Below are 19,044 nucleotides of genomic sequence, written 5' to 3' on the forward strand. Positions count from 1 at the left end.
ATTTGAAAAAAGTTTTAAATCTTTCCGCCGGACTCAGTTTCGGGCGGAAAGTCCGCTCGTGTGTGTGCTGGTCCGACGGAAAGCCCGCTCGTGTGTATGCTGGTCCGACGGACCAGATACGACACGAGGGCAGGGTATTGCATCTCGCGCTCGCTGCAATAGGAAAAACACATTTTCCTATTGCGGCGAGCGCGGGGCATACCAGGCCCTTAGGTCTGGTATGGATTATAAAGGGAACCCCCTACGCCGAAAAAACGGCGTGGGGTCCCCCCTAAAATCCATACCAGACCCCGATCCGAGCACGCAGCCTGGCCGGTCAGGAAAGGGGGTGGGGACGAGCGAGCGCCCCCCCCCCCCCTCCTGAACCGTACCAGGCCGCATGCCCTCAACATGGGGGGGTGGGTGCTTTGGGGGAGGGGGGCGCCCTGCGGGGCCCCCCACCCCAAAGCACCTTGTCCCCATGTTGATGAGGACAAGGGCCTCTTCCCGACAACCCTGGCCGTTGGTTGTCGGGGTCTGCGGGCGGGAGCTTATCGGAATCTGGGAGCCCCCTTTAATAAGGGGGCCCCCAGATCCCGGCCCCCCACCCTATGTGAATGAGTATGGGGTACATGGTACCCCTACCCATTCACCTAGGGAAAAAGTGTAATAAAACACACTACACAGGTTTTTAAAATATTTTATTAAACAGCTCCGGGGGGGGAGATCTTCCTCCGGCTTCGGGGGTCTTCTTCCGGCTTCGGGGGTCCCTGCGCTTCATCTTCTCCCGGCGTCCGGTTGGTTCTTCTCCCGGTGTTCCAGTTCTTCGGCCGGCTCCTCTGCTGTCTTCAGGTAGCTCTCTTGCCAGCAGAGGTCCGGACTCCTGGGCTTCTGGGCTTCTGGGCTTCTTCTCTTCTCTTCTCTTCTCCAGATGTTGACACGACGCTCTCTCCGGCTGGACTGCTCTCCGAGGGCTGCGTTGTGACTTATATAGGCGGAGACCCCGCCCCCTTTTGATGTCACAGTCCCTGGGCATGCTGGGACTGTGACGTTTTAGGGGGCGTGGTCAACATCACCCAGTGACCACGCCCCCTAAAACGTCAAGGAATACCCTATCACATGCAAGGAAAACAACAAAAATAGCATTTTTGCTTGCACGTGATTGGATGAAGGAAGTCAAGAGAGCTTCACCTCTACCTCTACCTTTACTAAGCTCTGGGGAAAATTCACTTGCAAAGTGAACATTCTATTTGCCTTTAGTAAATCAACTCCCGTGCGTGGGCTGATGTAAGAACTTGTAGTCATTACAAATGTAGTTTTGCTTATTTAGTCCCTAGCCTGTACATTTGGAGCCTAATTTACAGAGAATACACATCCTCTCAATCTCAGGCAATATATGTGGCATGCATGTGTACCCTGGCTCAACACTACATACATATGAATTTTCTAAAGTATAAAGCAGACCACAGATGTTACAAATCTACAGATTTACCAAAATGATGTTAGGTAAATAGCTACCTAGACAACCCATTTGATTTGTATTTAGTTAGGCAGGCATTTGCACTTCTTAGTTGTTGGAAAAACTATAAGAGATTGTACACTCATATTGTACAGTGTACTCAAGAAGCAGGTAAACTGGACAGGAGGAGAGTTATCCTTGTCCCAAAAGAAAAAGATCTTTGCATTTTAAATTTTCTTTGAATTTAGATGCATGATCACTCTTCTTCTAGAACGATTATTATAATTGTACTTATTTATATCTATTGACATGGTATCGGGCTTCTGTTTCTTTTGAGGGGGGTTCTCCTTTAACCTTATAGCCAGCCAGGTGCCTTAGTACATTACTGCTTCAAAAATAAAAGATGAAAAAAGTGAAATGTGGCACTAGCAATTCTCAGATTTTATCCCATAAAGTGTTCTCGTAGTATACAGCATATTAGGAAAACATATTACAGGCAAAAATCAGAGTACTGCAGTGCTACTTTTTTCTTCTTTTATGATTGAAGCAGTAATGTAGTAAGGCACTTGGTTGATATATATATATACCTCATATCAACTGTTAATCATTAAAATCTTGTAGACTACGGATAGCATTCCCCTTATGGACCTTGTGCCCTACTTGCTCTTAAGGACTGCCAAGGGTTGATCTGCCTCTGCCTGCCACTACAGACATAACATGGAATATGGAAAAACTAACCCCCTCCCTCCATTTAAAACAGTTGCACTATTGGATTTCTGCAGATATGTCTGGCAACAACAGGTAAGAGGGGTGAATTATTTTGGAAAAATTTGTTTGTACATTGTATAGTTGGCACCACTGCCTATGGAATCCATTATTGCAAATACAGCCCGCTTAGGTTACTACCAAGTTTATGGGTTCAGTGTTAGTGTGGGTGGAGGTTAGGGGCACACTTTGGATAAGTATTAAAGGACAATTAGTGTAAGGGGTGTTAAGTGCTAAGGGAGAGGCTAAGTACCATGTTTTTGAAGGGCTGATTAAAGCGGGGTTCCACCCAAATTTTGAACAATATCTGTATGTATTCTCTTCCTTGCCTAGATGCTGACATGCTGTTTAAAAAAATTTAAATCGCCGTAATTACCTTTTATTTGTCTATTCTTCTTTGCACTTCCTGGTTCTCCTCCCGTGGGAGTAGGCGTGTTTCTAGCCTCTCCCAGACTCCTGGGAGCTAGTCTCAGGCTTCCCAGGATGCCACTGAGAATGTGCGGGAACGAGCGGTGAATGCTGGGAGCACAGCATTCACCACATCCAGGAAATAAATGCTTGTGGGCTTCAAATGCCCACAATGAAGATGGAAACCGCCTGCAGTGAATAATATAAGTTATTCTTTCCGATGAAATCTGACACAGGCGGACATATTACACACAATATGTGAGTATGTAATGCTGAGAAGAAAAGTTTGTGAATGAACTAAAAAAAAAAAAAAACGATAGATAGGTGGACCCCCGCTTTAAGTGTTGATGCCTGGTTTAAGGGTTTTGGGCATGTTTCTGCTGGTTCTTACTTGCTCTACTCCTGATGAAAGTGGCAGAAAAAGTAACCCCTAGGCGTATCAGACAGAAATCAGTTAACTTGAAGCACCATTGCAATACCCCCAGCCACATAAAGTGCCAGTGCTGACACTTATACAGGCTGTGGAAATGTGGCACTATGGAGGAAAAAATTGTGAAACAATAAAATGTTTTTAAGACACACAAAATTTCATCTTTGTTCCAGACACACTAATCAGTCTGAAAGTGATTCCTGCGACTGAGCGTTGATTACCTCTGTATTCAGAAAAGTTATCCTGAATGTATTTGGCTACATTCCAATTCCCTGTGTGGTCCTTGTATGTCAGTAACATACATAACTCTATAGGACTTTTTATTTTCATTTAGAAGAAGGGGTCTGAGTGAAGCTTTCTTCACAAATATTGTCCCTAGGCACCTTTACATATGGTAGGAATGCTTTAATGTGCATCTAGGTTGACACTTACATCCATTAAGAGAAGCATCGTAACCGGCAGTGTGTAGAGCCTCTTTACTGCCTGCTGAACTGCGTGGCGGTGTCCAGGGGTCTACATAGGACCGAGCCTTCATCTCCTCCTTTAGGATCATTCTTCCAATGCTACCCTGGAGCTAAAATATAACATTTCATTTACTTTTAGACACTGCCCTGAGATGTATAAGTCTTGTGCTGTTACTGAAATCAATCTATAAGGGAAATACAATATAAAGAATAAAACTCACTAAAACAAGTATATACTGTATGATCCTATTCAACTTTTCTTTCCATTTAAATTTCCCCTTTATAGTCCATGTATGACAACCCCTTGATGGCAGTATCAAGTATCAACAAATTTCAGCAATAATATAATACCTGGCTTGTACACATAAGGATATTTGGTAACTTCGGTGTGTTTTCTTTATGTCAGATGACTACATTGAAATAAAACACTCCATTCACACTTAATAAAAAGGATCTTAAACACATACTGAGGAATTCAGGAAGCAGCACTGAATGTGACGGTGCTTGTGACCAATTTATATACCTGTCAGAGACAAGTACATGAATTTGTCTGTGTCTGCACTGAGAAAGGAGCACACTGGACACTGGCAGCAATTCTTTTAGAATCTGCCCCAGCCAGTGACAGATTCTGAAAGTGGCAATAGTAAAAACTGCCTGAATCCAGCGCATGTGTTGGTACTTGTATTGTAACTGGCGCAAGGCTTTTATTATTAGGCGCAGGCCATATAAAGGGGCCATACCGCCAAATAAAGTGACCTTACTGCTTTATTGAATTCCCCTGATAGTATCTTAATTTCAATGTTTTTTTATACACATCTGAGAAAGGCCTACTAAATGTAAAGATCAGATCAGTATAATCTGTCCATATTGATGCAGAAATGCCCATCAATGCTTGCTCCTCAGTGGGTCCATTCTGTGCCCCCGGGGGGGGGGGGGGGGGGGGGGGGGGCAAGCATTGACAAGTTTATCCACATCAAGCTGGACAGGTTATACTAATCTGTTTTGACCCTTATTTTCCACTGCTGGGGGTATTACTCTTTGCTTTAATCACAAGCCTATTCCCTACCCCTGCCATATGGGTTCTACTTAAGAAGGAATATTGGGTGTTATACACCATTAATCCATAAAGAGCTGAACCAGTTACATTCCCTACTTTGCAAACAATCTCATTTAAGTCTCATCATCATACAGTATTTAATTTCTTCTTTGGGTATATCTTAAAACCCTGTTGAATGTGAACTCTTTAAAAAACCTTTTGCACTACACAGCACTCCTTGGATGTGCCTCTTCATTCACCCCCAGGGAATGGGACTTTCTCATTTGGATAACCTAAGGCCATATTTTTAATATTTTGATCTTCCACACTACCTACCTACCTGATGAAGTGATTTATTCCAAGAAACATGTTAAAGAATTCTGAATTCCCTTAACAGTTCCTATTTTGATACCAGGAACAACGCTCAAAAAGCCCTTGGTCTTAGTGAATCAAGAATGGTATACAGTCGATATAAAAAGTCTACACACCTCTGTTAAAATGTCCGGTTTCTGTGATGTAAAATAATGAGACAAAGATAAATCATTTCAGAACTTTTTCCACCTTTAATGTGACCTATAAACTGTACAACTCAGTTGAAAAACAAACTGAAATATTTTAGCTGGAGGGAAGTAAAAATAAAAAATTAAAATAATATGGTTGCGTAAGTGTGCACACCCTTAAACTAATACTTTGTTGAAGCATTTTTTTATTTTATTACAGCACTCAGTTTTGGGTATGAGTCTATCAGCATGGCACATCTCTTGACTTGGCAATATTTGCCCACCCTTCTTTGCACTCCAAATCTGTCAGATTGCAAGGGTATCTCCTGTGCACAGCCCTCTTCCAATAACCCACAGATCTGGTGAAGTCATTTCTTTGTTGATTTGGATGTATGCTTTGGGTCATTGTCATGCTGAAAGATGAAATTCCTCTTCATGTTCAGCTTTCTAGCAGAAGCCTGAAGGTTTTGTGCCAATATTGACTGGTATTTGGAACTGTTCATAATCCCCTCTACCTTGACTAAGGCCCCTGTTCCAGCTGAAGAAAAACAGCCCCAAAGCATGATTCTGCCACCACCATGCTTCACGGGGGGGTATGGTGTTCTTTTGGTGATGTGCAGTGTTGTTTTTGCACCAACCATATCTTTTGGAATTATGGCCAAAATGTTCAACCTTGGTTTCATCAGACCATAACACATTTTCCCACATGCTTAAGGGAGACTTTATATGTGTTTTGCAAAATTTAGCTGGGCTTGGATGTTTTTCTTCATAAGAAAAGGCTTCAGTCTTGCCACTCTACCCCATGGCCCAGACATATGAAGAATACGGGAGATTGTTGTCACATGTACCACGAAGCCAGTACATGCATCTTGGTAGCCTCCCTAACCAGTTTTCTTCTTGTCTTTTCATCAATTTTGGAGTGACATCCAGTTTTGGGTAATGTCACTGTTGTGCCTTATTTTCACCACTTGATGATGACTGTCTTCACTGTGTTCCATGGTATATCTAATGCCTTGGACATTTTTTGTACCCTTCTCCTGACTGATACCTTTTAACAATGAGATCCCTCTGATGCTTTGGCAGCTCTCTGCGAACCGTGGCTTTTGCTGTAGGATGCGAGTAAGAAAATGTCAGGAAAGACCTACTAGAACAGCTGAACTTTATTTGGGGTTAATTAGAGGCACTTTAAATGATGGCAGGTGTGTACTGACTCCTATTTAACATGAGTTTGAATATGATTGCTTAATTCTGAACACAGCTACATCCCCAGTTATAAGAGGGTGCGCACACTTATGCAACCACATTCTTTTAGTTTTTTTATTTTTTACCCCCCCTCCCAAAAGAAGATTTCAGTTTGTTTTGCAATTGAGTTTTACAGTTTATAGATCAAATAAAGGTGGAAAAAGTTCTGAAATGATTTATCTGTGTATCATTTTTTTACATCACAGAAGCCTGACATTTTAACAGGGGTGTGTAGACTTTTTATATCCACTGTATATTGTTAATTATCGCGGACCCTCTTTAATTGGAGGAGATTAACCTCTACTGTATTGTTGGTATATATATATATATATATATATATATATATATATATATATATATATATATATACTGTATGTATATATATATATATATATATATATATATATATATATACACACACACACAGTGCTGTGAAAAAGTATTTGCCCCTTCCTGATTTTTTTTTCTTTTCCATATTTATCACACTAAAATTATTCAGATCATCAAACATATTTTAATATTACACAAAGATAACCTGAGTAAATACAAAATGCAGTTTTCCAAAGATGATTTTATTTATTAAGGCAAAAAAGCTGTCCAAACCAGCCTAGTCCTATGTGAAAACCTAATTGCCTTCCCTTCCCCTTGCTAAATCATGAAGGAACTGTGATTAACCAATTTTTTTGGAAAGCTGAGTTAAATTTCACTTGCTACACCCAGACCTGATTACTGCCAGACCAGATCAAGAAACCACTTAACAGAAGCTGTCTGACAAAGTGAAGCCTGCTGAAAGATCTAAAAAAGCAACAGCGATCTAAAGGAGTTCTGGAACAGATGAGAAACAAATAATTGACATGTATCAGTCTGGAAAGGGTTACAAAGCCGCATCTAAGGCTTTGGGGCTCCAGCGAACCACAGTTAGAGCCATTATCCACAAATAGAGAAAACTTGGAATAGTGGTGAACCTTCCCAGGAGTGGCCGTCCTACCAAAATGACTCCAAGAGCACGACAACTCATCCAGGAGGTCATAAAAAAACTCAGAACAACATCTAAAGAACTGCAGGCCTCACTTGCCACAGTTAGGGTCAGTTAGGGTCAGTGTCATGATACAAGAATAAGAAATAATGGGCAAAAATGGCATCCTTGGGAGAGTTCCAAGGAGAAAACCACTGCTGACCAAAAAGAACACAAAGGCTTGTCTCCTATTTGCCAAAAAACATAATCTTTTGAGCAAATATTCTGTGGACCGATGAGACAAAAGTTAAACTTTTTGGAAGGTGTGCGTCTCGTTTGTAAAACTAATCTGATGTAAAACTAACACAGCATTTCATAAAAAGAACATCATACCAACAGTCAAACATGGTGGTGGTAGTGTGATGGTCTGGATGACTGGACAACTTGTCATAATTGACGGAATCATGAATTCTGCTCTCTACCAGAAAATCCTGAAGGAGAATGTGTGGCCATCAATTCATGACCTCAAGCTCAAAGCTCACGTAGGTTATGTAGCAGGACAATGATCCAAAATACACCAGCAAGTTCACCTTGGAATGGCTCAAAAAACAAAACAAAATTAAGGTTTTGGAGTGGCCTAGTCCAGACTTAAATCCAAATGAGATGCTGTGGCATGACCTTAAACAGGCCGTTCATGCTCGAAAACCCTCCAATGTGGCTGAATTAAAAAAATTCTGCAAAGAAGAGTTGGCCAAAATTCCTCCACAGCGATGTGAAAGACTCATTGCTGGTTATTGCAAATGCTTGATGGCAGTTGTTGCTGCCAAGGGTGGCTCAAACAGTTATTAGGTTTAGGGGACAATTACTTTTTCACATAAGGCCAGGCATATCTGGAAAGCTTTTTTGCCTTAATACATGAAATCATCATTTTAAAACTACATTTTTTATTTACTCGGATTATATTTGTGTAATATTAAAATGTGTTTAATAATCTGAATCATTTAAGTGTGACAAATATTCAAAAAAAAAATCAGGAAGGGAGCAAATACTTTTTTACAGGACTGTGTGTATATATACAGCATACACACAGTACCACCCTCACATTTTTGTAAATATTTTATTATATCTTTTCATGTGAAAACACTAAAGAAATGACACTTTGCTACAATGTAAAGTAGAGAGTGTACAGCTTGTATAACAGTGTAAATTTGCTGTCCCCTCAAAATAACTCAACACACAGCCATTAATGTCTAAACCGCTGGCAACAAAAGTGACTATACCCCTAAGTGAAAATGTACAAATTGGGTCCAATTAGCCATTTTACCCCCCCTGGTGTCATGTGGCTCGTTAGTGTTACAAGGTCTCAGGTGTGAATTGGGAGCAGGTGTGTTAAATTTGGTGTTATCGCTCTCACCCACACTGGTCACTGGAAGTTCAACATGGCAGTTCATGGCAAAGAACTAATAACTAAACAAATGAAAGTGCAGCGCAAACTGTTAAAAGCATTAAATAAAAGCATTAAATAAAAAGTCCATCTAGTAAGACATATATTAAATTCTTCTTGGCACAAACAGACGGGTCCTCTTTTCCTGCGTCTCAGATGTCATATACAAAATCGTATGGGTACGCTTACTGGAAAGGATGGACCCCTTAATTACAGGGGGTCAGACACGCCTGGATGAATATCTGATGGGCAGCTGCCTTAGATCTCGTCTGCGGTGGTCGGTCAAACAATATATCTGAAGTGAAGCCGTAACCTGGGAACTCATCACATGTATCTTCACTGTGCAAATCCTGCATCCTCTGGTGTCAGATCTGACACCAGAGGATGCAGGATTTGCACAGTGAAGATACATGTGATGAGTTCCCAGGTTACGGCTTCACTTCAGATATAGTAGGGTAAAAACAGCCATTTTTGGCACAAATTGCTGAGCGTCCGAGAAGTGGGTGCTTCCGTGGAGCTGCTGGCTGGTGACTCAGAGCGGGTTACGCCAGTGGTCGCTGACGCTTCCTGGATCTGGAACACACAGGGAGCCGAGGGATGACGTCACTTCCGGATATGTGATGAACCAATAGGCGACACATTTGCGAAGCATGCGCTCCTTCTTCAGGCTCCCTGTGTGTTCCAGATCCAGAAAACGTTGTTGGTTTAAACATTAATGACTGTGTATTGAGTTATTTTGAGGGGACAGAACATTTACACTGTCATACAAGCTGTACACTCACTACTTTACATTGCAGCAAAGTGTCATTTTTTTCAGTGTTGTCACATGAAAAGATATAATAAAATATTTACAAAAATTTGAGGGGTGTACTCACTTTTGTGAGATACTGTGTGTATATATATATATATATATATATATATATATACACATACACACACATCATTAATGGTTTTAATGTGATTTTACAAATATTAAACTTGCTATATTTTAACTATATTATTTGTGTTTTTCCATTGGTACCTAAAAAGTCCATCATTGTGTTATTTTCCACAAAAAAATGCATTCTATCCAGTTTGACCAGTGGTAGTTTTAAAATAATCATTGTTATGATTAATAACAAGCACAGAAGTGTGTCCTGACCCTTTATTGGTTCTCAAGGTGCTGGCAGCTTGCCTGCCCACAACATGTCAATGCATGATGCTGATCCAGGGCAAACTGCATCCACATCCACCATCCCTCTCTTCCAACCATCCACAGGCTTCCGCGAGCACAATTAATCACATTATAAATATTAACAACAACAACATACAAAGTTGTCCACAACCCTGCCCCCAGCTACATCACCAACCTCACCCCAAAATCACCCAAACTGTCCTCTTTGCTCCAAGACCTCCTGCTCTCTACCTTGTCTACTCTTCCCATGCTTGCCTGCAGGACTTCTCTAGAGCCTTTCACTGTATTTGGAACTCCTTACCCTAATCTGTCTGGTAATCTTGAACTCTGTCTGCATATGGGTGACTCATGAAAACCCATGTCTTCAAGGAAGTTTCTCTTGCCATCACCTTAAAACTGTACCTCTACTTTCTTCACTAGTTCATCCCTCACAGTTGTTACATTTTTATATCTCTTGCCCCTCCTTTTTAGATTAAAAGCTCCTAAAGCCGGGTACACACTAATTGTTTTTTTTTTCGTTCAACTCCGCTCTCTGTCATTGGCTGAGAGCGCTGATCAGGAGTCGGTTGGCTGCTGGTTTTTGGCTGGATTCACACCTATGCATTTTTAATGCATTTTGCAGATTTGCACTACAGTCCATCCACCATGGTTTCCTATGGAATACATTCTGTAGTACAAATCTGCAAAATGCAAAAAGCACTAAAAATGCATAGGTGTGAATCCAGCCTTTAAGCATGCACCTCCGACAGAAGCCAGCCAACAAGCCGACTTCTGTCGGACAGACTGATAAACACACAGGCCGATGTCGGATGTTTTTTTTTTTTTTTGAACCGGCCGTTGTCTCCCGACATTCGGCCCGTGAGGGATTAACCCTCTTGTATTGTATTGTAACTGTGCTGTTGTCTTTATTTTAAAAATCGCTGAGCAAACTGTTGGCACTAAATAAATCTTGTATTATTATAAGATTAACAATGTGGGACAGAAGGGGGTAAAAATCTGCGATAGCGTGTGCTAATGCTGAATCTTTGTAATGCATATAGTTGACTTGCAGGAAATTCTTTTCTCAACATAACTACAGTCTCACCTTGAATGCAGACCTGTTCATATTTGAAACTACCTTCTCATCTACTCAGACAGTGCATCACAAAACAGCTTTGGTGTTGATCTTTGTTTAAAGAAGGCAAAGTGGATAAAATAGAGAACATCTCCATGGGAATAAAGAACAAATAAAGACTTCTTTTACTCTGACTACAGTACAAAATACTGGAATTCATCCTTTTAACTCTGAAGGTACCTTGTGCATGCTGCGATCAAAACCATCTTCCTCTCCTCCTGAAGAGAATCTCCGCGCTCGAGGCACTGCGGAACCAAAGACTTGGTGTCAGTGAAGCCTTTATTGTTGTCTTGTTTTTGCATGATACAGAACAATAGTATGAGTGGGAGAGCAGAGACTCGCAGGCATTGTCGAGAAGACAAAAGCTCCAGGCAGTCCCAGTCACAACAAAGGATAGTAATAGTTTGTTCCAGTGATTGCAGTGGGGATTTGATTTTTTTTAAATTTTACATGGTGTTATGACACAGAAGGTAAAATGGTTGGTTCCCAGACCTACATATTTACCTCCATACATAATCTAAAGAAGACCTCTGCAAAGCACCATTACCATACTATTTATACAAACTCAAGGCAATTGCAAAAAGAAAACCCCAACTTACTGTTTATGAGTCTATCATGTCCCTCAAACAGCCAGGGACAAGTGGCAGAATTGAACAAAAAAAAATTAAACCTCACTGGGAACAGGTACAATATTTTTTAAAAGGGGTTAGGAAACAATATATTTATATTTATCTAGGTGGATGCAGCATCGATCCGGTGCTGCATCTGTCCCCCCGCCAGCTCTGCATTAAGAACTGAGCAAGCAAACACTGCTGATCGTTCAATTCTACACTCTCAGCAGAGAGCTGTGACTCTCAGTCACTGGCTCTCTGCTCTGCCCCTCCAACATTCACTGGAGTGCTGGGCTGTGGAAGTGGCAGGAGCGGCAGTTCAGTGTCCCAGCAGCTCGCTGAGAGACTGAGCCAACTGCCAGTCCAAGCATCTGGGTGAATCCCATCTGTAATCTTGGGATTGATCCAGATCCTGGACTGGCTGAGTGACGTCAGCCAACAGCGAGCTATAGCCCACTGTTGGCTGAAAATAGGTCACAGGAGTGCAGAACTAACTGCACTCCTGTGATCCATAGGAGAAGAAGGCCAAAATAGCTTTAGCCATACTCCTACTAGTTCTGGACCACCCATTGTATATATACGTCATTACTTTGATGTTATATACCATTGTTATTGCAGCAGCTAGCTGCCATAACCCCAGTATTTTTTTAAACAGTGGGCGATCCTCTTCCGCATAAAAGTGATCCCGGTGGCGGATTTGCCACAGGATCACTTTCTTAGGCAGTGGGAGAGGTGCCCTGCCGCTTCCTGTTGATTCCCCGCTTACCAGAGCAATCAGTAGCAGCAGAAACGATCCCATCCCCTGCAGCGATGGGCAGGAAGTCGAGTGAGGGCCAGGTGGCCCCCACCTGACTCTATGCCCTTGGAGGACCGATGTCTGACATCAATTCTGCCTAATGGCCTTTTTTTATTTATTTTTTGGTAAATGTAAAATTAATTTTTTTTTTTTTATTTTAAGTGTAAATGTGAAATCTAAGGTCTTTTTGACCCCAGAACTCGCAATATAGAGCACCTGTCATGCTTATTTCTATTACAAGGGATGTTTACATTCCTTGTAATAGCATTAAAAGCAAACAAAAAAAAATTAAAAATGAAAAAATAAAAAGTAAAATAAATAAGGAAAAAATAAATAAATTTTAAAGTGCCCCGTCCCTCCAAGCTCGCATGCAGAAGCAAACCACAAGTCGCACCCACATATGTAAACTGTGTTCAAACCACACATGTGAGGTATCGCTGCGATCGTTAGAGCGAGAGCAATAATTCTAGCACTAGATCTCCGCTGTAACTCTAAACAGGTAACCTATAAAAAAAATTTTAAGCGTCACCTACGGAGATTTTTAATTACCGTAGTTTGTCGCCATTCCACGAGCGTGAGCAATTTTGAAGCATGACATGTTAGGTATCTATTTACTATTTATTTATTTAATTTTAATTGTTGGTAATTCTATCATAAGAACAGCTCTTTTGCATAGAGCTCTACTGCTTCTCAGAAACTGTTGTCATCTCTGACAGAGGTCTCCAAAATGCAGGCTGCGGGCTGGATGTGGCCCTATGCTTGCCTTTATATGCTCGACACCAACAGTGAGACACTATTCCTCCCACTAATACCAACGCTGGTGCACTAATCACCCCACTGACACCAATGATGTGGAACTATTCCACCCAATGAAACCAATGATGGAGCACTATTCCTTTTCCTAATGACAACGGGTGCTATGTAATTTTTTTACTCTCTGATCACCAAGCCTGAGGCATTGTTACTCCTACTGACACTGGGGGCATTTTCTGCTCCCCCTGGCCAAAGTCCGGCCCCCCTAAATTCTAAAGAACAAGAAACTGGCCCATTTTTCATAAAGTTTGGAGAACCCTGACCTATGAGGAGAGTTTAACAATAGTTCTAATATACAATGCTTTGCAAAAGTATTCACCCCCCTTGGCATTTTTCGTGTTTTGATGCCTCACAACCTGGAATTAACATAGATTGTTTGAGGATTTGCCTCATTTAATTTACAGAACATGCCCACAACTTTGAAGATGTTTTTTTTTTAATTGTGAAGCAAATAACAAATAGGACAAAATAACAAAAAAAGTCAATGTGCATAACTATTCACTCCCTAAAGTCAATACTTTGTAGAGCTACCTTTTGCGGCCAAGTTGCTCCAAGTCGCTTTGGATAAGTCTCTATGAGCTTGCCACATCTTACCACTGAGATTTTTGCCCATTCCTCCTTGCAAAACTGCTCCAGCTCCTTCAAGTTGTATGGTTTGTGCTTGTAAACACCAATCTTTAAGTCTGACCACAGATTTTCTATTGGATTGAGGTCTGGGCTTTGACTAGGCCATTCCAACACATTTACATGTTTCCCCTTAAACCACTCAAGTGCTGCTTTAGCAGTGTGTTTGGGGTCATTGTCCTGCTGGAAGGTGAACCTCTGTCCTAGCGTCAAATCACACACAGAGTGGTACAGGTTTTGCTCAAGAATATCCCTGTATTTAGCACCATCCATCTTTCCCTCAACTCTGACCAGTTTCCCAGTCCCAACTGCTAACAAACATCCCCACAGCATGATGCTGCCACCACCATGTTTCACTGTGGGGATGGTGTTCTTTGGGTGATGTGATGTGTTGGGTTTGTGCCAGAAATAGCATTTTCTTTGATGGCCAAAAAGTTCAATTTTAGTCTCATCAGACCAGAGAACCTTCCTCCATACATTTTGGGAGTCTCCCACATGCCTTTTCGCAAACTCAAAATGTGCCATTTTGTTTTTTGCTAAAAGTAATGGCTTTCTTCTGGCCACTCTGCCATAAAGCCCAGCTCTATGGAGCGTACGGCTTATTGTCGTCCTATGTACAGATACTTCAGTCTCTGCTGTGCAACTCTGCAGCTCCTCCAGGGTTACCTTAGGTCTCCCTGCTGCCGCACTGCTTAATGCCCTCCTTGCCCGGTCCATGAGTTTTGGTGTGTGGCCGTCTCTTGGTAGGTTTGCTGTTGTGCCACGTTCTTTCCATTTGGTTAGGATAGATTTGATGGTGCTCCTAGGGATCATCAAAGATTTGGATATTTTTTTATAACCTAACCCTGACTTGTACTTCTCAACAACATTGTCCCTTACTTGTTTGGAGAGTTCCTTGGTCTTCATGGCAGTATTTGGCTAGTGGTGCCTGTTGCTTAAGTGTTGCAGGCTCTGGGGCCTTTCAAAAAGGTGTGTATATGTAATGACAGATCATGTGACACTTAGATTGCACAGAGGTGGACATCATTTCACTATTATGTGACTTCTGAAGGTAATTGGTTGCACCAGAGCTTTTTATGGGCTTCATAACAAAGGGGGTGAATACATACGCACATGCCAATTATCAGTTTTTTATTTCTGAAAAATAGTTTTATGTATATATTTTTCTAATTTTACTTCACCAACTTAGATTATTGTGTTCTGATCCATTGTATACAATTCAGATTAAAAAAAAACATTGAACTAAAGGCTCTAATGTAACAAAATAGGTAAAAAGCCAAGGGTAGTGAATACTTTTGCAAGGCACTGTAGATCTGTGAGGTCACTGTTCTCCTCGAGTCCATCAAAATTTATTCAGTGTGGAGTCCTGATGAAAGGGGTGTGGTGTTACCCCGAAATGCACTGCATGTTTTTATGACCTATTGACCAACAATTAAAATTATCTTGGACTTTCATAATTAATAATAATAATGAACTTTCATTAATTTTAGGCCTGGCACTCCTTTCTATATTTCTGTGGTTGAAGCTACTGTTGGATGCCCACTGTGGTAGGCCTTTGCATGCACTAGTTTGAAAGTTCCCAGACCCTTTTTAAATATGGCTTTCTGGAGACTTCTCGGTGAGGGAAACAAGTATTTGATCCCCTGCTGATTTTGTAAATTTGTCCACTGACAAGAAAATGATCAGGCCATAATTTTAATGGTAGGTTTATTTTAACAGTGAGAGACAAAATAACAACAAAAATATCCAGAAAAACCTATTTCAAATAAGTTACAAATTGATTTGTATTTTAATGAGTGAAATAGGCATTTGACCCCTTTGCAAAACATGACTTAGTACTTGGCAGGCATGTACTGGCCATCGGGACTACCGGGAGTTTCCCGGTGGGCCGATGGCTCAGTGGGCCAGCTTCAGTGACAGCAGACCGCCACCCCTCCACTCCTCTGTCTCCCCCTCCCTGCCGTGCTCACCTCCTCTCCCTGCCTAGTTATGAATCGAACTGAATAATGACATGCTCCTCGGGAGTCGGCACTGAGAAGCTCATCATACGATCCAGAAGGAGGGCTCAGGGCAGCCACACACAGCTGTGACATAAGCTTCCTCTGCACTCGTTCTCCTACTCTTTTCTTATCCCACTCTCCATCCTGTCTGCTGCCGCGGAGAATCTAGATGGAGAGCAGGAAAGGAAAGAACAGGAGAACGAGTGCAGAGGAAGCTTGTGTCACAGCTGTGTGTGGCTGCCCTGAGCCCTCCTTCTGGATCGTATGATGAGCTTCTCAGTGCCGACTCCCGAGGAGCATGTCATTATTCAGTCCGCTTCATAACTAGGCAGGAAGAGGAGGTGAGCACTGCGGGGGACCAGAGCAGCATGGGGGGGGTGGTAGAGGAGCATGGAGGATCAGAGCTGCATGGGAAATAGAGGAGCATGGGGACCTGAGCAGGAAAGGGGGGGAAGGGGAATAGAGGAGCATAGGGGGTCTGACCAGAGCAGCATGGGGGGAATAGAGGAGCATGGGGACCTGAGCAGCATGGGGGGAAGGGGAATAGAGGAGCATGGGGACCTGAGCAGCAAAGGGGGGGGGATAGAGGAGCATGGGGGACCAGAGCAGCATGGGGGGAATATAGGAGCATTGGGACCTGAGCAGCATGGGGGAAGGGGAATAGAGGAGCATGGGGGACCAGAGCAGCATGGGGGGGAATAGAGGAGCATGGGGACCTGAGCAGCAAAGGGGGGAAGGGGAATAGAGGAGCATGGGGGACCAGAGCAGCATGGTGGGGAATAGAGGAGCATGGGGACCTGAGCAGAAAAGGGGGGAAATAGAGGAGCACGGGGGACCAGAGCAGCACTGGGGGGGAAAGGAGCATGGGGGGGACCAGCAGAGCACATGGAGGACCATAGGAGCAGGTGGGGGACCAGCGCAGCACATGGGGACCAGCGGGGCACATGGGGGACAAGCGCAGCATGCGGGTGACCAGCGGAGCACATGGAGGACCAGCACATGGGGGACCAGCGCAGCATGGGGGGAAAATAGAGGAGCACAGGGGACCAGAGCAGCATGGGGGGAATAGAGGAGTATGGGGGGGAATAGAGGAGCATGGGGGGACCAGCGAAGCATGCGGGGACCGGAGAAGCACAGGGGTACCAGAGCAGCCTGGGGGGAACAGAAGATCAGGAGAAGAATACAGAAGCATGTGGGGGACCAGAGAAGCATGTGGGGGACCGGAGAAGCAGGGGGGATACCAGAGGAGCACAGGGGGGACCAGAGAAGCACGAGGGTACAGAGGAGCATGGGGGGGAACAGAGAAGCAGGGGGAGGACCAGAGGAGTACGGGGGGGCAGAGGAGCATGGGGGGACCAAAAGGAGCATGGGGGAGGGGACATACAGCTGACTCAACAGCTATGGCCCGAGAGTTTCTCACTTCTGCCTAATCTTGTCCCATTGGGGGGGCAACAAACTGATTCTTTGCCCCGGGTGAAATAATGACTAACTTCTCCACCGGTACCAGCCGTTCTACTCTAATAAAGTAGAACGGCTAATGGCTAGTGAAGGGGGAGGGGGGTCTTGGGTGGCCATAGGGGTTGGCCTGCTGGGGGGGGCGGGTTTGTCCAGCCGGCATGGGAGAAACCTGTCAAAGTGGATGAAGTCCAGGGCCAAATTTTTGTCCCAGTCCAGCCCTGGTACTTGGTGAAAAAACCCTTGTTGGCAATCACAAAGGTCAGACATTTCTTCTATTTGGCCACAAGGTTTGCACACATCTCAGGAGGGATTTTTTCCCACTCCTCTTTGCAAGTCATTAAGGTTTTGAGCCTGACATTTGGAAACTCGAACCTTCAGCTCCCTCCACATATTTTCTATGGGAACTCCTTTGTTGCCTTGGCCGTGTGTTTTGGGTCATTGTCATGCTGGAATACCCATCCACGACCCATTTTCATTGCCCTGGCTGAGGGCCAAGATTTGATGGTACATGGCCTCGTCCATCATCCCTTTGATGTGGTGAAGTTGTCCTGTCCCCTTAGCAGAAAAACACCCCCAAAGCATAATGTTTCCACCTTCATGTTTGACAGTGGGGATGGTGTTCTTGGGGGTCATAGGCAGCATTCCTCCTCCTCCAAACATGGCGAGTTGTGTTGATGTAAAGAGCTTGATTTTGGTCTCATCTGACCACAACACTTTCACCCAGTTCTCCTCTGAATCATTAAGATGTTCATTAGCAAAATTCAGACGGGCCTGTACATGTGCCTTCTTGAGCAGGGGGACCTTGCGGGCGCTGCAGGATTTCAGTCGTTCACGGCGTACTGTGTTACCAATTGTTTTATTGGTGACTATGGTCCCAGCTGCCTTGAGATCATTGACAAGATTCTTCCATGTAGTTCTGGGGTGATTCCTCACCGTTCTCATGATAATTGAATCTCCATGAGGTGAAAATTTGCTTGGAGCCCCAGACCGAGGGAGATTGACAGTTATTTTGTGTTTCTTCCATTTGCAGATAATCGCACCAACTGTTGTCACCCTCTCACCAAGCTGCTTGGCAATGGTCTTGTAGCCCATTCCAGCCTTGTGTAGGTCTACAATCTTATCCCAGACATCCTTGGACAGCTCTTTTGTCTTGGCCAAGGTGGAGAGATTGGAATCTAATTGATTGATTGCTTCTGTGGACAGGTGTCTTTTATACAGGTAACAAGCTGAGATTAGGAGCACTCCCTTTAAGAGAGTGCTCCTAATCTCAGCTTGTTACCTGTTTAGAAGACAAATGGGAGCCAGAAATCTTGCTGATTAATAGGGGATCAAATACTTACTGTATGTCACTCATTAAAATGCAAATCAATTTATAACTTTTTTGAAATGCGTTCTTCTGGATATTTTCTTCTGGATATTTTTGTTGTCATTCTGTCTATGGCTGTTAAAACTACCATTAACCTACCATTAAAATTATAGACTGATCATTTCTTTCTCAGTGGGCAAACGTACAAAATCAGCAGGCGATCAAATACTTTTTTCCCTCATTGTAGTAGATGGCAGGTTGGCTTTTCTCTCATTTCAAGAAAGAGAAGTTTAAGTAGCTTTGGATTGAGTAGGGAAGTTTTAGAGCCTCTGCCTTTTTTTTTATTGCTGTCTGTGTCCCTGTTAGAGACATCTTCTACACCGTTTACATTCTGGTGGAGACATCTATCTCCACCAGAATGTAAAGGGGAAATATTCCAGGAGGGTGATGACACCACCCTCAGAGA

At 43.1% G+C, this 19,044-nt stretch overlaps 1 protein-coding gene across 1 annotated transcript in view; it reads right to left on the reverse strand.

Annotated features, from left to right (window-relative positions):
* The window catches only part of ABLIM3 (actin binding LIM protein family member 3), a 427,044-nt gene that overhangs the window by 35,899 nt on the left and 372,101 nt on the right, over positions 1–19,044 (reverse strand). Inside the window, exons 15-16 of the mRNA XM_073620583.1 lie at positions 11,151–11,215; positions 3,474–3,615 (exon numbers count right to left, since the gene is read on the reverse strand). Of these exons, the coding sequence (XP_073476684.1) occupies positions 3,474–3,615; positions 11,151–11,215 (207 nt within the window). The remainder of the gene's footprint in view (positions 1–3,473; positions 3,616–11,150; positions 11,216–19,044) is intronic.

This window comes from Aquarana catesbeiana, linkage group LG03 (assembly GCF_042186555.1).
Source record: "Aquarana catesbeiana isolate 2022-GZ linkage group LG03, ASM4218655v1, whole genome shotgun sequence".
Taxonomy (NCBI): Eukaryota; Metazoa; Chordata; class Amphibia; order Anura; family Ranidae; genus Aquarana; species Aquarana catesbeiana.